This window comes from Pseudophryne corroboree, chromosome 7, assembly GCF_028390025.1.
Source record: "Pseudophryne corroboree isolate aPseCor3 chromosome 7, aPseCor3.hap2, whole genome shotgun sequence".
Classification (NCBI taxonomy): domain Eukaryota; kingdom Metazoa; phylum Chordata; class Amphibia; order Anura; family Myobatrachidae; genus Pseudophryne; species Pseudophryne corroboree.
Genome location: NC_086450.1, coordinates 260,200,014 through 260,227,961, shown reverse-complemented (window position 1 = coordinate 260,227,961; position 27,948 = coordinate 260,200,014). Strand labels below are relative to the sequence as shown.

General features: G+C 48.5%; 1 protein-coding gene across 4 annotated transcripts in view; it reads right to left on the bottom strand.

The window, feature by feature from the left end:
* The window catches only part of VPS16 (VPS16 core subunit of CORVET and HOPS complexes), a 959,900-nt gene that overhangs the window by 697,465 nt on the left and 234,487 nt on the right, over positions 1 to 27,948 (bottom strand). For 3 of the 4 annotated variants that reach the window (XM_063934117.1, XM_063934116.1, XM_063934114.1), the window contains one exon: positions 10,287 to 10,409. The exons of the other annotated variant lie outside the window; for it this stretch is intronic. In XM_063934117.1, the coding sequence (XP_063790187.1) occupies positions 10,287 to 10,409 (123 nt within the window). The remainder of the gene's footprint in view (positions 1 to 10,286; positions 10,410 to 27,948) is intronic. 4 annotated transcript variants of the gene reach the window in all.

Sequence of the window (27,948 nt, the reverse complement as noted above, 5' to 3'; positions counted from 1 at the left end):
GGGGAAAAACTACGGGTAGTTTTTTCTCTCCAAACATAATACCCTTTTTAGTGGTACCTGTAGTTATATCAGAAATGTGTAACACCTCTTTCATTGCCTCAATCATGCAGTGAATGGCCTTAGTGGGCATCAGTTTAGACTCATCGTCGTCGACACTGGTGTCAGTATCAGTGTCGACATCTGGGTCTGCTTGAGGTAGCGGGCGTTTTAGAGCCCCTGACGACCCATGCGACGCCTGGGCAGGCACGAGCTGAGAAGTCGGCTGTCCCACATTTGGCATGTCGTCAATTTTCTTATGTAAGGAGTCTATACGTGCACTCATTACTTTCCATAAGCCCATCCACTCAGGTGTCTGACCCGCAGGGGGTGACATCCCTTCTAAAGGCATCTGCTCCGCCTCCACATCATTATCCTCATCAAACATGTCGACACAGCCGTACCGACACACCGCACACACACACGGAATGCTCCGAATGAGGACAGGACCCACAAAAGCCCTTTGGGGGGACAGAGTGAGAGTATGCCAGCACACACCAGAGCGCTATATAATGCAGGGACTAACTGAGTTATGTCCCCTATAGCTGCTTTTTCTATATAATATATACTGCGCCTAAATTTAGTGCCCCCCCTCTCTGTTTTTACCCTGTTCTGTAGTGTAGACTGCAGGGGAGAGCCAGGGAGCTTCCTTCCAGCGGATCTGTGAAGGAGAAATGGCGCCAGTGTGCTTGTGAGAGATAGCTCCGCCCCTTTTCCGCGGACTATTCTCCCGCTTTTTTCCATATTCTGGCAGGGGTATTTTCCACATATATAGCCTCTGGGACTATATATTGTGGAGTTTTTGCCAGCCAAGGTGTTATTATTGCTTCTCAGGGCGCCCCCCCCCCCCCAGCGCCCTGCACCCTCAGTGACCGGAGTATGAAGTGTGTATGAGGAGCAATGGCGCACAGCTGCAGTGCTGTGCGCTACCTTGGTGAAGACTGATGTCTTCTGCCGCCATTTTTCCGGACCTCTTCTTGCTTCTGGCTCTGTAAGGGGGACGGCGGCGCGGCTCCGGGACCGAACACCAAGGACTGGGCCTGCGGTCGATCCCTCTGGAGCTAATGGTGTCCAGTAGCCTAAGAAGCCCAATCAGGCTGCAAGCAGGCGAGTTCGCTTCTTCTCCCCTTAGTCCCTCGCTGCAGTGAGCCTGTTGCCAGCAGGTCTCACTGAAAATAAAAAACCTAAACTATACTTTCTTTCTAAGGGCTCAGGAGAGCCCCTAGTGTGCATCCAACCTCGGCCGGGCACAAAATCTAACTGAGGCTTGGAGGAGGGTCATAGTGGGAGGAGCCAGTGCACACCAGGTAGTCATAAATCTTTCTAGAGTGCTTAGCCTCCTTCGGAGGCCGCTATTCCCCATGGTCCTTACGGAGTTCCCAGCATCCACTAGGACGTCAGAGAAAATAATAATAATAATAAATATATATAATAAGAATTTACTCACCGGTAATTCTATTTCTCGTAGTCCGTAGTGGATGCTGGGAACTCCGTAAGGACCATGGGGAATAGACGGGCTCCGCAGGAGACTGGGCACTCTAAAAGAAAAATTAGGTACCATCTGGTGTGCACTGGCTCCTCCCTCTATGCCCCTCCTCCAGACCTCAGTTAGGGAAACTGTGCCCGGAAGAGCTGACACTACAAGGAAAGGATTTGGAATCCAGGGTAAGACTCATACCAGCCACACCGTACAACTCGTGATAACTATACCCAGTTAACAGTATGAATAACAACTGAGCCTCACTGAACAGATGGCTCATGACAAGAACCCTTTAGTTAAGCAATAACTATATACAAGTATTGCAGAAAATCCGCACTTGGGACGGGCTCCCAGCATCCACTACGGACTACGAGAAATAGAATTACCGGTGAGTAAATTCTTATTTTCTCCGACGTCCTAGTGGATGCTGGGTACTCCGTAAGGACCATGGGGATTATACCAAAGCTCCCAAACGGGCGGGAGAGTGCGGATGACTCTGCAGCACCGCATGAGCAAACTCAAGGTCTTCCTCAGCCAGGGTATCAAACTTGTAGAATTTTGCAAACGTGTTTGACCCCGACCAGGTAGCAGCTCGGCAAAGTTGTAATGCCGAGACCCCTTGGGCAGCCGCCCAAGAAGAGCCCCCTTACTCGTGGAATGGGCTTTTACTGATTTAGGATGCGGCAGTCCAGCCGCAGAATGTGCAAGTTGAATCGTGCTACAGATCCAGCGAGCAATAGTCTGCTTAGAAGCAGGAGCACCCAGCTTGTTGGGTGCATGCAGGATAAACAGCGAGTCAGTTTTTCGGACTCTAGCCGTCCTGGAAACATAGATTTTCAGGGCCCGGACTACGTCCAGCAACTTGGAATCCTCCAAGTCCCGAGTAGCCGCAGGCACCACAATAGGTTGGTTCAAAAGAAACGCTGATACCACCTTAGGGAGAAATTGGGTACGAGTCCTCAATTCTGCCCTGTCCATATGGAAGATCAGATAAGGGCTTTTACATGACAAAGCCGCCCATTCTGACACACGCCTAGCCGAAGCCAAGGCCAAAAGCATGACCACTTTTCACGTGAGATACTTCAACTCCACGGTCTGATGTGGCTCAAAACAATGTGATTTTAGGAAATCCAACACTACGTTGATATCCCAAGGTGCCACTGGAGGCACAAAAAAGGGGCTGAATATACAGCACTCCCTTAACAACGTCTGAACTTCAGGCAGCGTCTTTCCTAGCCTTTAACAGCGTAGGAATCACTTCATCTGGAACGCCCTTTTCCGTTAGGAACCTACGTTCAACCGCCAAGCCTTCAAACGCAGCCGCGGTAAGTCTTGGAACAGACAGGGCCCCTGCAGTAACAGGTCCTGTCTGAGAGACAGAGGCCATGGGTCCTCCGAGATCATTTCTTGTAGTTCTGGGTACCAAGTTCTTCTTGGCCCATCCGGAACTACGAAAATAGTTCTTACTCCTTTCTTACTTACTATCCTCCATACCTTGGGTATGAGAGGAAGAGGAGGGAACACATAAACCGACTGGTACACCCACGGTGACACTAGTGCGTCCACAGCTATCGCCTGAGGGTCTCTTGACCTGGCGCAATACTTTTTTAGCTTTTTGTTGAGGCGGGACGCCATCATGTCCACCTGTGGCCGTTCCCAACGGTCTACAATCTGCGTGAAGACCTCTGAATGAAGTCCCCACTCTCCCGGGTGGAGGTCGTGCCTGCTGAGGAAGTCTGCTTCCTAGTTTTCCACACCCGGAATGAACACTGCTGACAGTGTTAGCACGTGATTCTCCGCCCATCGGAGAATCCTTGTGGCTTCTGCCAACGCCATCCTGCTTCTTGTGCCGCCTTGTCGGTTTACATGGGCGACAGCCGTGATGTTGTCTGACTGAATCAGCACCAGCTGGTTTTGAAGCAGGGGTTCTGCTTGACTTAGGGCATTGTAAATGGCACCTAGGTCCAGAATATTTGTGTGTAGGGAAGTCTCCTGACTCGACCATTGTCCTTGGAAGTTTCTTCCCTGAGTGACTGCTCCCCAACCTCGGAGGCTTGCATCCGTGGTCACCAGGACCCAGTCCTGAATGCCGAATCTGCGGCCCTCGAGAAGATGAGCACTCTGCAGCCACCACAGCAGAGACACCCTGGCCCTCGGGGACAGGGTGATCAGCCGATGCATCTGAAGATGCGATCCTCACTTGACTAACAGGTCCCACTGAAAGTTCCTTGCATGGAACCTGCCGAAGGGAATTGCTTCGTAAGAAGCTACCATCTTTCCCAGGACTTGCGTGCAATGATGCACCGACACCTGTTTTGGTTTCAGGAGGTCTCTGACCAGAGATGACAACTCCTTGGCCTTCTCCTCCGGGAGAAACACCTTCTTCTGTTCTGTGTCCAGAAACATGCCCAATATCAGCAGACGCGTTGTAGGAATCAGCTGCGACTTTGAGATATTCAGAATCCAGCCGTGTGACCGACAGTCACATGACCTCCTCCACCATGCCAAGCGCTCACTATCCCGATGGTCGGCATGCCGACCAACAGGGACTATTTCCACTCGTGGGTGTCCACAACACCCATAGAGTGGGAATAGAATCCGTGGCGACCGCAGGTCGCCACCGAGCCCGCAAGGGGCTTGCTGCACTCGCCCCTCCCCGCCGGGAACCCGGAGTCGGTATGCTGTTGGGATCCCGGCGTCGGTAAGCTGACCGGCGGTCAGAAGACCGCCAGTCAGCCGTACTACACCCGTTGTAACACTTCCTGAGATAGTGCTACACCGATCAACAACTGCTCCTTGGACCTCGCCTTTATAAGGAGATCGTCCAAGTACGGGATAATTATAACTCCCGTCTTTCGAAGGAGTATCATCATTTCGGCCATTACCTTGGTACACACCCTCGGTGCCGTGGACAGACCAAACGGCAACGTCTGGAATTGGTAATGGCAGTTCTGTTCCACAACCTTGAGGTACTCCTGGTGAGGTGGGTAAATGGGGACCTTTAGGTAAACCTCCATGATGTCCAGTGACACCATAAAATCCCCCTCTTCCAGGCTTGCAATAACCGCCCTGAGCGATTCCATTTTGAACCTGAACTTCCTTATAGAAGTGTTCAAGGATTTCAAATTTAGAATGGGTCTCACCGAACCGTCTGGTTTCGGTATCACAAACATTGTGGAATAGTAACCTCGTCACTGTGGAAGGAGAGGAACTTTGATTATCACCTGCTGGAGGTACAGCTTGTGACTTGCCGCCAGTACTACCTCCCTTTCCTTGGGAGTAGTAGGCAAGGCTGATTTGAGGTAACGGCGAGGGGGAGACGTCTCGAACTCCATCTTGTATCCCTGAGATACCTGTAGAACCCAGAGATCCACCCGTGAGCGAACCCACTGGTCGCTGAAGTTCCGGAGACGGGCCCCCACCGCACCTGGCTCCACCTGTGGAGCCCCAGCGTCATTTGGTGGACTTAGTGGAAGCAGGGGAGGATATTTGTTCCTGGGAACTGGCTGTCTGGTGCAGCTTTTTCCCTCCACCCCTGCCTCTGGGCAGAAAGGACGTGCCTCTGACCCGCTTGCCTTTCTGAGGCCGAAAGGACTGTACTTGATAATACGGTGCTTTCTAGGCTGTGAGGGAACCTGAGGTGAAAAAGTCGACTTACCAGCTGTTGCTGTGGACACGAGGTCCGAGAGACCATCCCCAAACAGTTCCTCACCCTTATAAGGCAAAACTTCCATGTGCCTTTTAGAATCAGCATCACCTGTCCACTGCCGAGTCCATAATACTCTCCTGGCAGAAATGGACATTGCATTAATTCTAGATGCCAGCCGGCAAATGTCCCTCTGTGCATCTCATATATAAAAGACTATGTCTTTAATATGCTCTATAGTTAGCAAAATAGTATCTCTGTCAAGGGAATCAATGTTATCTGACAGGGAATCACACCATGCTGCTGCAGCACTACACATCCATGCTGAAGCAATAGCAGGTCTCAGTATAGTACCTGAGTGTGTATACACAGATTTCAGGATAGCCTCCTGCTTTCTATCCGCAGGCTCCTTTAAGGCGGCCGTAACCTGAGACGGCAGTGCCACCTTTTTTGATAAGCGTGTGAGCGCCTTGTCCACCCTAGGGGATGTCTCCCAGCTTAACCTATCCGTTGGCGGGAAAGGGTATGCAGTCAGTAACCTCTTAGAAATTACTAGTTTCTTATCAGGGGAACACCACGCTTCTTCACACAGTTTATTCAACTCATCAGATGGGGGAAAAGTCACTGGCTGCTTTTTCTCCCCAAACATAATACCCTTTTTTGTGGTAACCGGGTTTATGTCAGCAATGTGTAAAATATCTTTAATAGCCGTAATCATACATCGGATGGCCCTTGTGGACTGTACATTTATCTCATCCTCGTCGACACTGGAGTCAGACTCCGTGTCGACATCTGTGTCTGCCATCTGAGTCAGCGGGCGTTTTTGAGCCCCTGATGGCCTCTGAGACGCCTGGGCAGGTGCGGGCTGAGATGCCGACTGTCCCATGGCTGTCACGTCGTCAAACCTTTTATGTAAGGAGTTGACACTGTCGGTTAAAACCTTCCACATATCCATCCACTCCGATGTCGGCCCCGCAGGGGGCGACATCACACTTATCGGCTCCTGCTCCGCCTCCACGTAACCCTCCTCATCAAACATGTCGACACAGCCGTACCGACACACCGCACACACACAGGGAATGCTCTGACTGAGGACAGGACCCCACAAAGTCCTTTGGGGAGACAGAGAGAGAGTATGCCAGCACACACCACAGCGCTATATAATCAGGGATTTACACTAACAAAAGCGATTTTCCCTATAGCTGCTTTTATATATAGTTTGCGCCTAAATTTAGTGCTCTTTTTTACCCTTGATGCCTGGAAACTGCAGGGGAGAGCCTGGGGAGCTGTCTTCCAGCGGAGCTGTGAAGAGAAAATGGCGCCGGTGTGCTGAGGAAGATAGCCCCGCCCCCTTCTCGGCGGACTTCTCCCGCTTTTTTATCTGTATAATGGCGGGGGATTAAGCACATATACAGCTTAAAAGCTGTATTGTGTGTCAATTAGCCATGTAAGGTACTCTAATTGCTGCCCAGAGCGCCCCCCCCCCCCCAGCGCCGTGCACCCATCAGTGACCGGAGTGTGTGGTGTGCATAGGGAGCAATGGCGCACAGCTGCAGTACTGTGCGCTACCTTAATGAAGACCGAAGTCTTCAGCCGCCGATTTTCAGGATTTCTTCTGTCTTCTGGCTCTGCAAGGGGGACGGCGGCGCGGCTCCGGGACCGGACCATCGAGGTCGGGCCCTGTGTTCGATCCCTCTGGAGCTAACGGTGTCCAGTAGCCTTAGAAGCCCAAGCTAGCTGCAAGCAGGTAGGTTCGCTTCTCTCCCCTCAGTCCCTCGTAGCAGTGAGTCTGTTGCCAGCAGATCTCACTGAAAATAAAAAACCTAACAAATACTTTCTTTTTCTAGAAGCTCAGGAGAGCCCCTAGTGTGCAACCAGCTCGGGCCGGGCACATATTCTAACTGAGGTCTGGAGGAGGGGCATAGAGGGAGGAGCCAGTGCACACCAGATAGTACCTAATCTTTCTTTTAGAGTGCCCAGTCTCCTGCGGAGCCCGTCTATTCCCCATGGTCCTTACGGAGTACCCAGCATCCACTAGGACGTCAGAGAAATATATATATATACATATATATACATATATATATATACACATATACATACATATATATATATATATATATATATATATATATATACACACACACACACACACACACACACATATACATATCCACACATAGACCCCTCTGTCAGGAACAGCCAGAGTCCTCAGTGACGTCTTTAATGTGCACTATTCATGTACTGAATGCTCTTCTTTTTTTTTTCTTCTGGATCAAATCAGAAAACATTATGGTCGACATAGAAAACAGTATCCGTGTCGGTATCAGGGAGTAGTAACTGGTCAAAATAACATTTTTGCGACCCCGAAGGGTCTGAGGAAAATATAGCTATGAAAAGGACATCCTCCATAGATATTTCTACGTGTGTGTTTATATATATATATATATATATATATATATATATATACACACACACACACACACATATTATATATATATATATATATATATATATATATACATACACACACATACATACATACATACATATACCCCTTCTGATATGCAAATTTTTACCCAGTTAGATATTGGTGGTGCTTACATGGCCACACACACACACACACACACACACACACACACACACACACACACACATCTGTGTCCCTAATATCGTTTTCTCTTGGGAAATACATTCAGCCACCGATGTGTTGACACACATGTACCAAGTACCATCAGGAGCCGGCGGTACCGACAGGGTCACTCCCACAGCCGTTTGTGGGAGGAGCACTCAGCCTCAGACATACCGACACACATGTACCAAAACCCACCGACACACCGGGCATATAGGGGACAGACCCACAGTAAAGTCTGTCAGAGAGACACAGAGGAAGATTGCCAGCCCACAACCCAGCGCCTAATCACCGGTTCTGAAACACTAAGGAATGTCCCAGTCCTGCAGCACTTATATATATATATATATATTATTTTAAACCAATATTCTGCGCCCCTCCCCGTTTTGCACCCTGATCTTTATTCAGAAGTGAGAGGAAGGACCAGGCGGGCCTGCATAGAAAATGGCGCTGAGCTGTGTGAGCTGAGATGACTAAGCCACGCCCCCTCAATGGCGCGCTTCAGTCCCGCTTTTTACAACTAAATCTTTATACTGGCGGGGGTTAGGACAGTGCCTAGGCACCTATGTCCCCTCTTGCCAGTCTTATTTTTTAGGTTTATATGCTGCCCAGGGCGTCCTCCCACGCGCCCTGCACCCTGTAGTGCTATTGTGTGTGGGAGCATGGCGCGCAGCGTGCGATTGCTGTGCGGTACCTCATAAGCCGTCACTGAAGTCTTCTTTTCTTCTTCTACTCACCTGTTTTCTGACTTCTGGCTCTGCAAGGGGGGTGAAAGCCGGCTCTGGGAATGAGCCCTTAGGCGTACCTAGTGATCAAACCCTCAGGAGCTAATGGTGTCCTGTAGCCAAAGAACCAGAGCCTTGAAACTCACAGAAGTAGGTCTGACTTCTCTCCCCTTAGTCCCACGAATCAGGGAGACTGTTGCCAGCAGTTCCCCCTGAAAATAAAAAAACCTAACATAAGTATTTTCAGAGAAACTCAGTAGAGCTCCTTAGAGTGCATCCAATCTCCCTGGGCACAATTCTAAACTGGAGTCTGGAGGAGGGTCATAGAGGGAGGAGCCAGTTCACACCCATTCAAAGTCTTAAAGTACCCATGTGTCCTGCGGATCCCGTCTATACCCCATGGTTCTTGATGTGACCCCAGCATCTTCTAGGACATATGAGAAAGAAGCCTTAATGTGCCACCAGTTTGTGATCTGCCAAGGAAGCACAGTATGCACTTGGGTCAAAAACTGGTTAGATAATAGGGAGCAGCACATTGTGGTTAATGGATCTTTTTCAACTTGGACTGAAGTGCTAAGTGGTGTGCCGCAAGGCTCAATATTAGGACCGCTATTGTTCAATATTTTCATTAACGACCTAACAGAAGGTCTAGAGAGCATGGTGTCAATTTTTGCAGATGATACCAAATTGTGTAAAGTTATAAATGCGGAGAGGGATGCTGAGTCGCTTCAGAACGACTTAGTTAAATTAGAAGCTTGGGCAGCGAAATGGAGAATGTGTTTCAATACAGACAAGTGTAAGGTAATGCACTGTGGTAACAAGAACAAAAATAACACCTACCTACTAAATGGGGTAAAATTAGGGAATTCTGTACTGGAAAAGGACTTGGGTGTCCTCATAGATAGCAAACTGAGCAGTAGTACCCAAAGTAGGACTGCAGCAAAGAAGGCTAATAAGATATTAGCATGCATAAAACGGGGAATTAATGCTAGGGACGAGAGTATTATACTCCCGTTATATAAATCACTTGTGAGGCCACACCTTGAGTACGGTGTACAATTCTGGGCACCATACTACAAAAAAGATATCCTGGAGCTAGAAAAGGTTCAGAGACGGGCAACCAAACTAATTAAGGGTATGGAGACGCTGGTATACGAGAAAAGGCTTGCAAGACTAGGCATGTTTACACTGGAAAAGAGGATATTAAGAGGGGACATGATCAACATCTACAAATATATAAGGGGACAATATACAGATCTTGCGCAGGACCTGTTTTTGGTTAGATCAACACAGAGAACTCGTGGACACTCGCTCAGGTTATAGAGGAGAGTAGATTCCGCACAATACGGCATAAAGGCTTTTTTACGGTAAGGACGGTACGTGTTTGGACCTCCCTGCCTGAGGGAGTTGTAATGGCCGACTCAGTCAACACTTTTAAGAATGGGTTAGATAAATTCCTAATGGATAAGGATATCCAGGGTTACGAGGCATAGTCACGCACTATGGTTATTATAAAAAAAGAGGTGTAAAACGTAACGGCAGTTATCAACATCAGTCAAGATTTTATACAAAATAATCCTTCATAGGAGACCACAAATAGGTTGAACTCGATGGACAATTGTCTTTTTTTAACCTTAGATACTATGTTACTATGTAATATAATGAGGCCAAGTATAGGCTGACCATGGGTATAAGAAACTGAGAAAGCTTTTGCCAGCATTTCATATCTGAGGACATTATTAAATTCTACTAAAACCAGAATGTACTCACCTTAAGCGATGAAGTTCCCATCCATATAGAACCACAATCTGTGAAGACTGCTAGGTATTTATTATGAAAAGATACCGACATATGTAGACAAGCTCCAGACAGTGGACTCATTCCAGGAAGAGTCTACAGTAAAAAATAGCCAGTTAGTCAAGAAATTTTATTTTTTAAAATGTCCATTCTAAATAATGTAACAACAGCTTTAACAAAATACAGATGTTTACTGGACAAAGGATGTGGATTGAAGGAAAGACCGTCCATAAGTCAACATACAATAGTAGATAGGGTCATTAGTTTGACAGTGTTAAAAAGGCAACATAGTAAAAGGTTGACATACATAGGGTCGACAAAAAAAGGTCGACATTTGGCTTTTTTCTTTTTTTTGTTATTCTAGCCAAACCCTAAAAAAAATGAAAAACCATGTGTTGACCTTTTTGTGTTGTTTTCTCTAACGTCCTAGAGGATGCTGGGGACCACATTAGTACCATGGGGTATAGACGGGTCCACCAGTAGCCATTGGAACTTTAAGAGTTTAAGAGTGTGGTCTGGCTCCTCCCTCTATGCCCCTCCTACCAGACTCAGTTTAGAAAATGTGCCCGGAGGAGCCGGTCACAGCTAGGGGAGCTCTCCTAAACTTTCATAATGAAGTTTGGTAGTATAGTTTTTCATTGAACAGCAGCATGGGACTAAGGGGGAGGGGGGGGGGGGGGGGAGCAGTGTCAGCCCTGCGGGGTCTGAGCCACTGACTGGACACTGAGCTCCAGAGGGGCTGATTGGTCTCCACCGCAGGGGAAACGCTCACCCCAGCATCATACAGCCGACCCCTTACAGAGCGGGGGGGGGGGGGGGGGGGGGGGGGCGGTGTGAAGATGGCGGCAACAGGGGTGGGAGCGTGGTATTGACCGCGCTCCCGGATGGTACCAGCGGCACATTGTGCGGCGCTGTGAGGGGCGCCCTGGGCCAGAGCTTACCCTTCACACTTGGTCAGCAAGCCTGTCGGGCCCCAGGGATCCCAGCCAGCACAACTCCTCAGACTAACTTTGAAAATAGAAGAGCGGAAAGACAGCGCCGGGAAGGGGGCGAAGCTTCTCCTCAGAGCGGACCTGCAGCGTTCCAGCGCCATTTTCCTGCATGCTGACTAGCAGAAGACAACTCCTGATCCCTCCACAGCAGCTCCAGTTACTGTAACAGTACCAGGGGGTTGTAGAGGGGGGAGGGAGGGGGATGAGTCTAAGTACTTGACCGTGTGTCCTATTAAGGTGCACAAGTCAGCGCTGAAAAGGGGTTTTTCTCCTTGGTTTGGGCGCTGGTGTAGGTTGGCTCCAATCTGTCTCTATCTTGCCATTCTTGGGGGGGGGGGGGGGGGAGAACTCTGTCTTACCCGTGTGTGTGTGTGTGTGTGTGTGTGTGTGTGTGTGTGTGTGTGTGTGTGTGTGTGTGTGTGTGAAGTGTTTGATGGTCACTAGCAGTAATGTCCAGGGATACAGTGTCATATGCTGCTGAAGATTTATCCTCACAGGATGATCCCATTCCATGCAATCAGGTTAGCACTGGTTTAGCACAGATTCCAGCAAGGGAACCAGAGTGGTTTTCCTCTATCAGGACTTGGATTTCTGACAGGGTTACCAGTAATGAGTCGGCAACCCAGGTCTTACAGTCATCTATGGCTGTGTGGCCCTCGTCAGGTACCTCAGGTCACCCCGCTATATACCCCCACAAACGTGCACTTGTGCAGGTAACACAAGACGACACGGATACCGATTCTGACACTACAGATGGTGACGGGGATGTGTTGCGGGGGTCCGCATCTCTTGCAAGGGGGGTACAGTTGTTGATAGAGGCTATCAGGGATGTGTTAAATGTTAATGATACCACACCTGAGCAGGTTGAGGAGGCTTTCTTCACTGAAAACAAGAAAATCTCACTGCGTCAAAAGAGCTGAATGCTATACTTGAAAAGGCCTGGGTGAATCCTGAAAAGAAGTTTCATATCCCTAAGATGATTCTGGTAGCGTTTTCTTTCCCTGAGGAGGATAGGAAAAAGTGGGAAAACCCGCCTATTGTTGACGCTTCTGTATCTAGACTCTCAAAAAAGGTGATTTTGCCGGTACTGGGATCTACCGCCTTAAAGGAGCCGGCGGATGGAAAAATTGATAATACTCTGAAATCAGTGTACACTGCTTCAGGGGCGATATTATGTCCCACTATTGCTGATGCTTGGATTGCTAAGGCTATAGTGAAATGGTCGGCTGCCTCGATGGAGGATTTGGATACGATGGATAGGGATTACGTTGCATTGTATTTACGCAACATTCATGATTCTGCAGGTTCCATGGCTGCGGGAATTTCTTCCATGTCTGTTTCAGCTCGTCTGGGACTGTGGCTCCGCCAGTGGTCGGCCGACGCGGAATCCAGAAAAAGTGTGGAGTCGCTGCCCTATACAGGTCAAGCTCTCTTTGGGGAAGCCCTAGACGCGTGGATATCTACCGCTACAGCAGGTAAGTCTCCGTATCTTCCCTCAGCAGCTCCAGCTTCGAAGAGGTCCTTCTCCTCAGCTTCGCAACAGTCCTTTCGGCCCAGCAAGACCAAATCATCCGATACCTTCTTCAGGGGAGGTAAGGTCACATCCAAGAAACCTGCCGCTGCAGGTTCCCAAGAACAATAGCCTGCTTCAGGTACCCCTAAGTCCTCCGCATGACGGTAGACAGGACGGACCGGTGGTGGGGCACGTGGGAGCGAGACTTAGATAGTTCAGTCATGTCTGGGTCTCCTCCGGCCTGGATCCCTGGGTAGTGGATATTGTCTCTCAGGATACAGGCTGGAATTTCAGAGTCTCCCTCCTCGTCGTTTTTTCAAGTCGGGCTTACCAACTCTGTTGGAGGACGGCACAGTGCTACAAGAGGCTGTTCAAAGGCTGGTAGAGGCACAAGTCATTGTGCCAGTACCACCGCACATGCTGACAAAGGGTAACTATACGAACCTTTTAGTGGTACCAAAACAGGATGGTTCGGTCAGGCCCATCCTGAACCTAAAATTATTGAACCCCTTTCTAAGGGAGTTCAAGTTCAAAATTGAGTCTCTCATGGCGGTGATATCAGGTCTGGAAGTGGGGGAATTATTGGTATCCCTGGATATCAAGGATGCTTCCCTTACATTCCGATCTGGCTGCCGCATCAGGCTTATCTCCGATTCACATTGCTGGACTGTCATTTTCAGTTCCAGGCTCTACCGTTCGGCCTCTCCATAGTACCGAGGGTGTTTGCCAAGGTGATGGCAGAGATGATGATGCTACTCCGAAAACAGGGTGTGAATATCATTTCTTATCTGGATGATCTTCTGATAAAGGAATTGTTCAGGGAAAGGTTGCTGCAATCCATTGTTCTCACAACACGGCTGCTTCAGGGTCACGGGTGGATTCTGAATTTTCCAAAGTCACATTTGAAACCGACACGGAGATTGTCGTTTCTGGGAATGATCCTGGATACGGAAGTACAGCGGGTGTTCCTTCCGCGGGACAAGGCGTTGGTAATCCAATCCATGGTCCGGGATGTCTTAAAGCCACCTCGGGTGTCGGTTCATCAATGCATTCGCCTATTGGGAAAGATGGTGACCTCCTACGAGGCTCTCCAGTACGGGAGATTTCATGCTTGGTCCTTCTAACTGGACAAGTGGTCGGGATCTCACCTCCACATGCATCAGAGAATTTGTCTGTCGCCAAGGGCAAGGATCTCACTCCTCTGGTGGCTCCAATTGCCTCACATCCTGGAAGGCCGTAGGTTCGGGATTCAGGACTGGGTCCTGCTAACGACGGATGCAAGCCTCCGAGGCTGTGAAGCAGTCACTCAAGGGGTGACCTTCCAAGGAAGATGGTCAAGCCTGGAAGCCGTCCTGCCCATAAACATTCTGGAACGGAGAGTCGTCTACAACGGTCTTCTTTAGGCAGCCCCTCTTCTAAGAAATAGGGCCATTCAAGTACAGTTGGACAACGTAACAACAGTGGCTTACATAAACTGACAGGGTGGAACGAAGAAAAGAGCGGCGATGTCAGGGGTCACAAGAATTCTCCTCTGGACGGAAAAGCATGTGTTGGCGCTGTCAGCCATCTTCATTCCGGGAATAGAAAACTGGGAAGCAGACTTCCTCAGCACACACGAATTCCATCCGGGAGAGTGGGGCCTCCATAAGGAGGTGTTCAAGGAGGTAACAGATCTTTGGGGTCTACCCCAAATAGACATGATGGCATCTCGTCTCAACTAGAAGCTCCGGCGTTATTGTTCCAGGTTGAGGGACTCTCAGGCAGTGGCGGTGGACGCCCTGGTGTCTCCGTGGGTGTTCCAGTCAGTGTACGTGTTTCCACCACTCCCACTCATCCCAAGAATCCTAAAGCTCGTAAGGAGAAGAAGGGTTCAAGCGATCCTTATTGCCTCAGGACTGGCCAAGACGGGCTTGGTACGCGGACCTTCTGGATCTACTGCAAGAAGAGCTGAGACCTCTTCCTCTTCGGGAAAACCTGCTGCAGCAGGGTCCGTTCGCCTATCAAGACTTACTGTGGCTACGTTTGACAGCATGGAAGTTGAGCGCCTGATTCTTGCTCGGAAGGGTATACCGAAAGAGGTGATTCCTACCCTCATACAGGCTAGGAAAGGGGTAACGTCTAAACATTACCATCATATTTGGAAGAAATCTGTCTATTGGTGTGAGTCCAAGAAGTTTCCTGCGGTGGATTTTCAACTGGGACATTTCCTCCTCTTCCTACAGGCAGGAGTGGATATGGGGCTGAGATTGGGATATGTGAAGGACCAGATTTCAGCCCTGTCCATTTTCTTTCAGAAACAATTGGCTGCCCTCCCTGAGGTTCAGACCTTTTTGAAGGGAGCTATGCATATCCAACCTCCCTTTGTACCGCCTTGGGACCTTAATGTGGTGTTGCAATTTCTCCAGTCGGATTGGTTTGAGCCTCTACAGGAGGTGGAGTTCAAGTTTCTTACATGGAAGGCGGTCACTTTGTTGGCCTTAGCTTCTGCTAGGCATGTCTCTGAGCTGGGGGCTTTGTCATGTGAAAGCCCTTACTTGAGCTTCCATGAGGATAGAGCTGAGCTCCGGACTCGTCAGCAGTTCCTTCCAAAGGTTGTGTCGGCATTTCATATCAACCAACCTATTGTGGTGCCAGTGGCTACTGACTCCTCGATTACTTCAAAGTCATTGGATGTCGTGAGGGCTCTGAAGATTTATGTGAAGAGAACTTCTCGTCACAGGATGTCAGACTCTCTATTTGTCCTATACGATCCCAAGAAAATTGGGTGTCCTGCTACTAAGCAGTCTATTTCTCACTGGATTAGGTTTACTATTAAGCATGCCTATTCTACGGCAGGACTGCCATGTCCAAAATCTGTTACACCCCACTCTACTCGTAAGGTGGGGTCTTCCTGGGTGGCTGCCTGGGGTGTCTCGGCAACGCAGCTTTGCCGAGCGGCAACTAAGTCTGGGTTGAACACATTTGCAAGGTTCTACAAGTTCGATACTTTGGCCTCTGATGATCTGAAGTTCGGTCAATCAGTTCTGCAGGAGCCTCTGCGCTCTCCCTCCCGTTCTGGGAGCTTTGGTACATCCCCATGGTACTAATGTAGACCCCAGCATCCTCTAGGATGTTAGAGAAAATAAGAATTTACTTACCGATAATTCTATTTCTCGGAGTCCGTAGTGGATGCTGGGGTTCCTGAAAGGACCATGGGGAATAGCGGCTCCGCAGGAGACAGGGCACAAAAAGTAAAGCTTTAGGATCAGGTGGTGTGCACTGGCTCCTCCCCCTATGACCCTCCTCCAAGCCTCAGTTAGGATACTGTGCCCGGACGAGCGTACACAATAAGGAAGGATTTTGAATCCCGGGTAAGACTCATACCAGCCACACCAATCACACTGTACAACCTGTGATCTGAACCCAGTTAACAGTATGATAACAGCGGAGCCTCTGAAAAGATGGCTCACAACAATAATAACCCGATTTTTGTAACTATGTACAAGTATTGCAGATAATCCGCACTTGGGATGGGCGCCCAGCATCCACTACGGACTCCGAGAAATAGAATTATCGGTAAGTAAATTCTTATTTTCTCTATCGTCCTAGTGGATGCTGGGGTTCCTGAAAGGACCATGGGGATTATACCAAAGCTCCCAAACGGGCGGGAGAGTGCGGATGACTCTGCAGCACCGAATGAGAGAACTTCAGGTCCTCCTTAGCCAGGGTATCAAATTTGTAGGATTTTACAAACGTGTTTGCCCCTGACTAAGTAGCCGCTCGGCAAAGTTGTAAAGCCGAGACCCCTCGGGCAGCCGCCCAAGATGAGCCCACCTTCCTTGTGGAATGGGCATTTACATATTTTGGCTGTGGCAGGCCTGCCACAGAATGTGCAAGCTGAATTGTATTACACATCCAACTAGCAATAGTCTGCTTAGAAGCAAGAGCACCCAGTTTGTTGGGTGCATACAGGATAACAGCAAGTCAGTTTTCCTGACTCCAGCCGTCCTGGAACCTATATTTTCAGGGCCCTGACAACATCTAGCAACTTGGAGTCCTCCAAGTCCTTAGTAGGCGCAAGGCACCACAATAAGCTGGTTCAGGTGAAACACTGACACCACCTTAGGGAGAGAACTGGGGACGAGTCCGCAGCTCTGCCCTGTCCGAATGGACAAACAGATATGGGCTTTTTTGAGAAAAAAAACCCACCAATTTGACACTCGCCTGGCCCAGGCCAGGGCCAAGAGCATGGTCACTTTTCATGTGAGATGCTTCAAATCCACAGATTTGACTGGTTGTAAACCAATGTGATCTGAGGAATCCCAGAACTACGTTGAGATCCCACAGTGCCACTGGAGGCACAAAAGGGGGTTGTATATGCAATACTCCCTTGACAAACTTCTGGACTTCAGGAACTGAAGCCAATTCTTTCTGGAAGAAAATCGACAGGGCCGAAATTTGAACCTTAATGGACCCCAATTTGAGGCCCATAGACACTCCTGTTTGCAGGAAATGCAGGAATCGACCGAGTTGAAATTTCCTCGTGGGGCCTTCCTGGCCTCACACCACGCAACATATTTTCGCCCCATGTGGCGATAATGCTGTGCGGTCACCTCCTTCCTGGCTTTGACCAGGGTAGGAATGACCTCTTCCGGAATGCCTTTTTCCCTTAGGATCCGGCGTTCCACCGCCATGCCGTCAACGCAGCTGCGGTAAATCTTGGAACAGACATGGTACTTGCTGAAGCAAGTCCCTTCTTAGCGGCAGAGGCCATAAGTCCTCTGTGAGCATCTCTTGAAGTTCCGGGTACCAAGTCCTTCTTGGCCAATCCGGAGCCATGAGTATAGTTCTTACTCCTCTACGTCTTATAATTCTCAGTACCTTAGGTATGAGAAGCAGAGGAGGGAACACATACACCGACTGGTACACCCACGGTGTTACCAGAACGTCCACAGCTATTGCCTGAGGGTCTCTTGACCTGGCGCAATACCTGTCCCGTTTTTTGTTCAGACGGGACGCCATCATGTCCACCTTTGGTATTTCCCAACGGTTCACAATCATGTGGAAAAACTTCCCGATGAAGTTTCCACTCTCCCGGGTGGAGGTCGTGCCTGCTGAGGAAGTCTGCTTCCCAGTTTCCATTCCCGGAATGAAACACTGCTGACAGTGCTATCACATGATTTTCCGCCCAGCGAAAAGTCCTTGCAGTTTTTGCCATTGCCCTCCTGCTTCTTGTGCCGCCCTGTCTGTTTACGTGGGCGACTGCCGTGATGTTTTCCCACTGGATCAATACCGGCTGACCTTGAAGCAGAGGTCTTGCTAAGCTTAGAGCATTATAAAATTACCCTTAGCTCCAGTATATTTATGTGGAGAAAAATCTCCAGACTTGATCACACTCCCTGGAAATTTTTTCCTTGTGTGACTGCTCCCCAGCCTCTCGGGCTGGCCTCCGTGGTCACCAGCATCCAATCCTGAATGCCGAATCTGCGGCCCTCTAGAAGATGAGCACTCTGTAACCACCACAGGAGAGACACCCTTGTCCTTGGATATAGGGTTATCCGCTGATGCATCTGAAGATGCGATCCGGACCATTTGTCCAGCAGATCCCACTGAAAAGTTCTTGCGTGAAATCTGCCGAATGGAATTGCTTCGTAGGAAGCCTCTTTTCCTGGTTTTAGGAGGTTCCTGACTAGCTCGGATAACTCCCTGGCTTTCTCTTCCGGGAGAAACACCTTTTTCTGGACTGTGTCCAGAATCATCCCTAGGCACAGCAGACGTGTCGTCGGGAACAGCTGCGATTTTGGAATATTTAGAATCCACCCGTGCTGTTGTAGCAGTATCCGAGATAGTGCTACTCCGACCTCCAACTGTTCCCTGGACTTTGCCCTTATCAGGAGATCGTCCAAGTAAGGGATAATTAAGACGCCTTTTCTTTGAAGAAGAATCATCATTTCGGCCATTACCTTGGTAAAGACCCGGGGTGCCGTGGACAATCCAAACGGCAGCGTCTGAAACTGATAGTGACAGTTCTGTACCACGAACCTGAAGTACCCTTAGTGAGAAGGGCAAATTTGGGACATGGAGGTAAGCATCCCTGATGTCCCGGGACACTATATAGTCCCCTTCTTCCTGGTTCGTTATCACTGCTCTGAGTGACTCCATCTTGATTTGAACCTTTGTAAGTGTTCAAATTTTTTAGATTTAGAATAGGTCTCACCTAGCCTTCTGGCTTCAGTACCACAATATAGTGTGGAATAATACCCCTTTCCTTGTTGTAGGAGGGGTAATTTGATTATCACCTGCTGGGAATACAGCTTGTGAATTGTTTCCCATACTGCCTCCTTGTCGGAGGGAGACCTTGGTAAAGCAGACTTCAGGAGTCTGCGAGGGGGAAACGTCTCGACATTCCAATCTGTACCCCTGGGATACTACTTGTAGGATCCAGGGGTCCTGTACGGTCCCAGCGTCATGCTGAGAGCTTGGCAGAAGCGGTGGAAGGCTTCTGTTCCTGGGAATGGGCTGCCTGCTGCAGTCTTCTTCCCTTTCCTCTATCCCTGGGCAGATATGACTCTTATAGGGACGAAAGGACTGAGGCTGAAAAGACGGTGTCTTTTTCTGCAGCGATGTGACTTAGGGTAAAAACGGTGGATCTTCCAGCAGTTGCCGTGGCCACCAGGTCCGATGGACCGACCCCAAATAACTCCTCTTCCTTTATACGGCAATACACCTTTGTGCCGTTTGGAATCTGCATCACCTGACCACTGTCGTGTCCATAAACATCTTGTGGCAGATATGGACATCGCACTTACTCTTGATGCCAGAGTGCAAATATCCCTCTGTGCATCTCGTATATATAGAAATGCATCCTTTAAATGCTCTATAGTCAATAAAATACTGTCCCTGTCAAGGGTATCAATATTTTTAGTCAGGGAATCCGACCAAGCCACCCCAGCTCTGCACATCCAGGCTGAGGCGATCGCTGGTCGCAGTATAACACCAGTATGTGTGTATATACTATTTATGATATTTTCCAGCCTCCTATCAGCTGGCTCCTTGAGGGCGGCCGTATCTGGAGACGGTAACGCCACTTGTTTTGATAAGCGTGTGAGCGCCTTATCCACCCTAAGGGGTGTTTCCCAACGCGCCCTAACTTCTGGCGGGAAAGGGTATACCGCCAATAATTTTCTATCGGGGGGAACCCACGCATCATCACACACTTCCTTTAATTTATCTGATTCAGGAAAAACTACAGGTAGTTTTTTCACATCCCACATAATACCCTCTTTTGTGGTACTTGTAGTATCAGAAATATGTAACACCTCCTTTATTGCCCTTAACATGTAACGTGTGGCCCTAAAGGGAAATACGTTTGTTTCTTCACCGTCGACACTGAAATCAGTGTCCGTGTCTGTGTCCGTCGACCGACTGAGGTAAAAGGACGTTTTAACGCCCCTGACGGTGTTTGAGACGCCTGGACAGGTACTAATTTGTTTGCCAGCCGTCTCATGTCGCCAACCGACCTTGCAGCGTGTTGACATTATCACGTAATTCCATAAATAAGCCATCCATTCCGGTGTCGACTCCCTAGAGAGTGACATCACCATTACAGGCAATTTGCTCCGCCTCCTCACCAACATCGTCCTCATACATGTCGACACACACGTACCGACATATAGCACACACACACAGGGAATGCTCTGATAGAGGACAGGACCCCACTAGCCCCTTGGGGAGACAGAGGGAGAGTTTGCCAGCACACACCAAAGCGCTATATTTTACAGGGATAGCCTTATAATAAGTGCTCCCTTATAGCTGCTTTTATAAAATCACAATTTCGCCAAATTTTGCCCCCCCTCTCTTGATTTAACCCTGTTTCTGTAGTGCAGTGCAGGGGAGAGCCTGGGAGCCTTCCTGACCAGCGGAACTGTGTGAGGAAATGGCGCTGTGTGCTGAGGAGATAGGCCCCGCCCCTTTTTCGGCGGGCTCGTCTCCCGCTCTTTAACGGATTCTGGCAGGGGTTAAATATCTCCATATAGCCCCCGGAGGCTATATGTGAGGTATTTTATGCCAAAAAATAGGTTTACATTGCTTCCCAGGGCGCCCCCCCCCAGCGCCCTGCACCCTCAGTGACTGCCGTGTGAAGTGTGCTGAGAGCAATGGCGCACAGCTGCAGTGCTGTGCGCTACCTTAAGAAGACTGAGGAGTCTTCTGCCGCCGATTCTGGACCTTCTTCTCTTTTCAGCATCTGCAAGGGGGCCGGCGGCGAGGCTCCGGTGACCATCCAGGCTGTACCTGTGATCGTCCCTCTGGAGCTAATGTCCAGTAGCCAAAGAAGCCAATCCATCCTGCACGCAGGTGAGTTCACTTCTTCTCCCCTAAGTCCCTCGATGCAGTGATCCTGTTGCCAGCAGGACTCACTGTAAAATAAAAAACCTAAGCTAAACTTTTCTAAGCAGCTCTTTAGGAGAGCCACCTAGATTGCACCCTTCTCGGCCGGGCACAAAAACCTAACTGAGGCTTGGAGGAGGGTCATAGGGGGAGGAGCCAGTGCACACCACCTGATCCTAAAGCTTTACTTTTTGTGCCCTGTCTCCTGCGGAGCCGCTATTCCCCATGGTCCTTTCAGGAACCCCAGCATCCACTAGGACGATAGAGAAAATAGGATTTTGGTACCTACTGGTAAATCCTTTTCTCGTAGCCCGTAGAGGATGCTGGGCGCCCGCCCAGCACTTCGTTTTCCTGCATATGTTATTTGGTTCAGTACCACTTCGTTTAGTTGCGTTCTGCATAATTACTGGGTAAGTAATGTTTCAGCCGTTTGCGGATTAGTTCAAGCTAGTTGACTTGACGTGCCTTGTATGTGTGAGCTGGCATGAATCTCACCACTATCTGTGTTAAGTCCTTCTCTCGAAGTATGTCGTCTCCTCGGGCACAGTTTCTAGACTGAGTCTGGTAGGAGGCGCATAGAGGGAGGAGCCAGCCCACTCTCTTAAACTCTTAAAGTGCCAGTGGCTCCTGGTGGACCTGTCTATACCCCATGGTACTAATGTGGACCCCTGCATTCTCTACGGACTACGAGAAAAGGATTTACCGATAGGTACCAAAATCCTATATTTGAATGTCTACCTAACCTTTTAACCCCGATGACCTAAGGCCCTGTCTAGCAGTTACATGTCGACCTATTGACCTTACTTATCCATTGCATGTCGACCTATTCATTGTCAATATAGACAACGTCGACCCACTATCCGGATACCCTGGACAAACTGCTGGGAGAAAATCTATTTGCATCCAATGCAGCTTGTGTAAGTAACTTTGCTCCAGTGGGCGTCCATTTTCATTTCTGTACGGCAGCTTCACTTGCTAATATTAGCATTTACATAGCATAGAAAATCACAATTGCATTAGCATAAAACTCTGAATTAGGCCATTACTGTGCATGTGTTTCAGCCGCAGCGCACATGTGTAGGGAGTGAATTGAAATTGCAGTCGCACTAATGAATTAGTTGTAAAGTAAGCGACAGGAAGACAGCTTTTGGCGGCAGGAACAGAGAGTGGTCGGGTAAACACCGGCGTATCATGGTCCTTCAGCAACCATTTTCCAACCATGCATAAATTAGCAATTGCGATGATACTTGCTACTGGAGAGCCCTCAGCATCCCGGGAGAGCAACTCAGCCTGCGAGTCCTCAGAAGCACTCAAGAGTCTCCGACATGACCCAATCTGCGACAATAGTACCAATGAATCAGCGATGTTATACCATTGGATGGAAATTATGAGATAGCAGTGGGCATCCCTATGCTCCGGTTTCATTCTGCCTATATCAGCATACAATTGCAATTGTGTATGAAAAAATATAGCAACACAGCAGCAAGAAAAACGACAGCTGAATGAGTCTCAGAGTGTACAGTGGGTCGAACACAATGTCAATGTCAAAAGCACTTGAGTGATCATTTTAAACTGTGTATGCATCTTAGTCACATTCAGACATAAATTTCTACCTAAGGGAAGGGCTTGTAGCTGCATTTGTATATAGTCGCAGAAAAAATACCAGTGAAAGAAACAGGCAGATGTTTCAGCATCCAAATCAGAATCAACCCCATTGCATACCTCCCAACTGTCCTGCGATTTTCGGGGGACAGTCCCGTTTCTTGGGGACTGTCCCACCCGCGGGCCGCAGTGTCCCGGGGACGGGAGGGGGCAGCGGTGAATAGATGCTGTGCACATGAGCACAGCGTCTATTCAGTGCAGAAAGAGGGAGAGGGCATGCCAGCAGCTCACAGAGTGCGGGGCATGCCCCCTCAGTGATGAAAACGGGGGCGTGGCTCGCTGCCACGGGTCCTCCCGTGAAGCCACGCGCGTGTGTTCCTCTTCATAGGATGACAAAATTGGGAGGTATGCCCATATGCCCATTGTCATTTGATTAATGTTTCTAAACCAGTGCAATGCATCATGGTAATTGTAGATTATTCACTGCATACTGTTTTGGGTGATGTTCTAATAATCCACTATCAGTGATATTTGCTATTTTCTTACACTGAATCATGATCTACAAAAAAAAGCAAATTGACATTTGTTAAGAGAAAAAAAAAAAAGATACTATGAGAATATGTACTCTCATTTGTGCAACTGCAGAAGAGTCACCTTATTCCATGGTGTCAGTTCTACAGGTTCCTCCAAAAGTCCAGTACAGGTTGAGTATCCCTTATCCAAAATGCTTGGGACCAGAGGTAATTTGGATATCGGATTTTTCCGTATTTTGGAATAATTGCATACCATAATGAGATATCATGGCAATGGGACCTAAATCTAAGCACAGAATGCATTTATGTTTTATATGCACCTTATACACACAGCCTGAAGGTAATTTTAGCCAATATTTTTTATAACTTTGTGCATTAAACAAAGTGTGTCTACATTCACACAATTCATTTATGTTTCATATACACCTTATATACACAGTCTGAAGGTCATTTAATACAATATTTTTAATAACTGTGTGTATTAAACAAAGTTTGCGTACATTGAGCCATCAGAAAACAAAAGTTTCACTATCTCACTCTCGCTCAAAAAAGTCCGTATTTCGGAATATTCCGTATTTCGGATATTTGGATATGGGATACTCAACCTGTATTATAATAAGGGTTACCATCTCTAATTTACCCATAATTACATATGTGTCCTCTAACATCCTTGCTGCAATCACGCTAAACAGCCCTTGAAGTCGCGCCATGCAGTGAAGGGACACTGTAGCGCCGAGCATTTTTTTTGCATTTTCCCACAGAAATGTGTCTTAGAGGCAAAGTAACGTAACAGGACACACAAGCTGCTTCTGCTGATTAAAATAATATGCAACATGCCTATAGTTTTGTGTGTAATTGCGGATTTATCTGCATCCGAAATGCAACGATAATAGGATTTTAAATACCTACCGGTAAATCCTTTTCTGGTAGTCCATAGAGGATACTGGGGTCCATGTAGTACCATGGGGTATAGACAGGTCCACTAGGAGCCATGGGCACTTTAAGAATATGATAGTGTGGATTGGCTCCTCCCTCTATGCCCCTCCTACCAGACTCAGACTAGGAAACTGTGCCCGAGGAGACAAACATACTTTGAGAGAAGGATAAATAAGGATAGTGGTGAGATTCCGAACCAGCACACACAACAAGAGGAAAGCCAAGTTAACCAAACTTGAAACAGGAACAGCAGCAGCTGAACCAACATTACTTAACCAAGCAACAGTGCAGGAAGAACGAAGCCTACGGACTACAGGAAAAGGATTTACCGGTAGGTAATTAAAATCCTATTTTCTCTTATGTCCTAGAGGATACTGGGGTCCATTTAGTACCATGGGGATGTACCAAAGCTCCCAAACCGGGTGGGAGAGTGCTGAGGTTCCTGCAGAACTGATTGGCCTCTGAGGACCTTTAGTTTGGTCAAAGTATCGAACTTGTAGAACTTGGCAAATGTGTTCGAACCTGACCAGTAGCTGCTCGGCAGAGCTGTAAAGCAGAGACACCCCAGGCAGCCACCCAGGAAGAACCCACCGACCTAGTAGAGTGGGCCTGTACAGATTTTGGACATGACAAACCTGCCGTGGATTAAGCATGCTGGATAGTAAGTCTGATCCAGCATGCAATTGTCTGCTTTGAAGCAGTACACACAATATTACTGGGATCATGAAGAACAAATAGCGAGTCCACCTTTCTGTGTGGAGCTGTTCTTTTCACATACACCTTCAAAGCCCTCACAACATCCAAAGACTTTAAAGTAGCAGAGACTTTGTGAGATAAAGCCCCCAGCTCCGACACACGTCTTGCTGAAGCCAAGGCCAACAGTGTGCCGGTCTTCCACATAAGATATTTAACATCCACCTTTTGTAACGGTTCAAACCAGTCCGATTGGAGGAACTGCAGCACCACATTGAGATCCCAAGGTATCGTGGGAGGCACAAAGGGAGGTTGGATGTGCTGAACACCTTTCAAGAAAGTATGGACCTCAGGGAGAGAAGCCAACTGTTTCTGAAAGAAAATGGACAAGGCCGAAATCTTGTCTTTTAACGAGACCAGACGCAGGACCACATACACGCCTGCCTGCAGAAAAAGCAGGAAACGTCCCAGACGAAATTCCACCGCAGAATAATTTCTGCTCTCACACCAAGAAACACATTTCTTCCAAATACGATGGTAATGCTTAGACGGTACCCCCTTCCTGGCTTGGATCATAGTCGGGATGACCTTGTTAAAGATCCCACTCCTGGCTAGAATCAGCGGTTAAACGTCCAAGCCATCAAACGTAGCCGCGGTAAGTAATGATAGACCAACAGGCCCTGTTGCAGAAGATCCTCTTGAAGAGGTAGAGGCCACGGATATTCGAGGAGCATCTCCAGAAGGTCCGCGTACCAGGCCCATCTTGGCCAGCAAGGAACAATGGGTGTCATTCCAAGTTGATCGCTCGTTAGCAGTTTTTAGCAGTCGTGCAAACGCTAAGCTGCCGCCCTCTGGTAGTGTATTTTAGCTTAGCAGAAGTGCGTAAGAAAGGATAGCAGAGTGGCTTCAAAAAAAAATTGAGCAGTTTCAGAGTAGCTCCAGACCTACTCCTAGCTTGCGATCACTTCAGACTGTTCATTTCCGGATTTGACGTCACAAACACGCCCTGCGTTCAGCCAGCCACGCCTGCGTTTTTCCTGGCATGCCTGTGTTTTTTCGAACACTCCCTGAAAACGGTCAGTTGACACCCAGAAACGCCCCTTTCCTGTCAATCACTCTGCAGTCAGCAGTGCGACTGAAATGCATCGCTAGGCCCTGTGCAAAAATACATTGGCCGTTGTGAAAGTATGTCACGCGTGCGCATTGCGCCGCATGCGCAGAAGTGCCTTTTTTTGCATCATCGCTGTGCAGCGAACATTTTTAGCTAGCGATCAACTCGGAATGACCCCCAGTGAGTATTGCTTGAACCTTTTCTCTTTTTATTCTCTTTAGAATTCTTGGGATCAGAGGAAGTCGAGGAAACACGTACACCCATGGAGATGTCAGAGCGTCTATCGTCACCGCCTGTGGGTCTCTCGACCTGGAACAATACCACCTGAGCTTCTTGTTGTGACGAGAGGCCATCATGTCGATCTGTTGATATCCCCATCGACTTGTCAAGTACCTGAACACTTCCGGGTGAAGGCCCCACTCCCCCGGGTGCAGGCCATGTCTGCTGAGGAAGTCTGCTTCCCAGTTGTCTACTCCCGGAATAAAGATTGCGGACAACGCCAAAGCGTTTCTTTCTGCCCACAGGAGAATCCTTGTTACCTCCGACAATGCTGCTCTGCTCTTCGTTCCGCCCCTGTCGGTTTATGTATGTTACCGCCGTCACATTGTCCGACTGAACCTGAATGGCCCGATCTTGAAGAAGATGTAATGCCTGTAGAAGGGTGCTGTTTATGGCCCTGAGTTCCAGAATTTTGATCGGAACAATGGCTTTCTGACTTGACCATTTTCCTTGGAACTGTTCCCCCTGGGTGACTGCTCCCCAACCTCTGAGGCTTGCGTCTGTGGTTAACAGTATCCAATTTTGAATCCCGAACCTCCGTCCTTCAGTCAGGTGAGAAGTCTGAAGCCACCACAGAACAAAAATACTGGCTTTTGGCGTAAGACGGATCCTCTGGTGCATGTGAAGATGCGATCCGGACCATTTGTCCAACAGATCCAGCTGGAAGGTCCTAGTGTGAAACCTTCCTTACTGCAGCACCTCATAAGCGACTACCATCTTTCCCAGAAGACGAATGCATAGATGCACCGATATCCGGGTTTGTTCTAGAACATCACGCACCATTGACCAGATAACCAATGCTTTTTCCAATGGAATGACTACTTTCTGTGCCTCCGTATCCAGTATCATCCCCAGGAACGGAAGTCTCCGCGATGGCTCCAGAAGAGATTTTGGTAGGTTCAGAATCCATCTGTGATCCAGGAGTAGTCGAGTTGAGACGGCAATGTTGACTAACAACCTCTCCCTGGATGGTGCTTTTATCAGCAGATCGTCCAGGTACAGAATTATGTTTACTCCCTGTTTGCGGAGGAGAAACATCATTTCTGCCATTACCTTGGTGAACACCCTCGGTGCCGTAGAGAGGCCAAATGGCAGGACCTGGAACTGGTAGTGACCTTAGATAAGCCTGATGAGGCGGCCAAATCAGAATATGAAGGTATGCATCCTTGATATCCAGAGACACCAAGAATTTCCCCTTCTCCAGACCTGAGATCACCGCTCTCAGAGACTCCATCTTGAACTTGAACACTCGTAAATATGGGTTCAACGACTTGAGATTTAAAATGGGTCTTACCGAACCATCCGGTTTCGGAACTACAAACAGGTTGGAATAATAACCCTGGTTTTGCAGCTGAAGTGGAACTGGAACAATGACCTGATTGTACCAGTTTTTAAATTGCTCCCTGTAAAGACATACTTGCTTCTTGAGAAGCTGGTAAGCCTGATCTGAAGAATCTGTGAGGTGGGAGTTCCTGAAACTCCAGTCTGTAGTCCTGGGCTATAAGATCTTTGACACAGGGATCCTGGCATGACGTTGCCCATATGTGACTGAAGAATCGCAAACGGGCTCCCACCTGCCTGTCTTCCAGGCAGTGCGGTCCACCGTCAT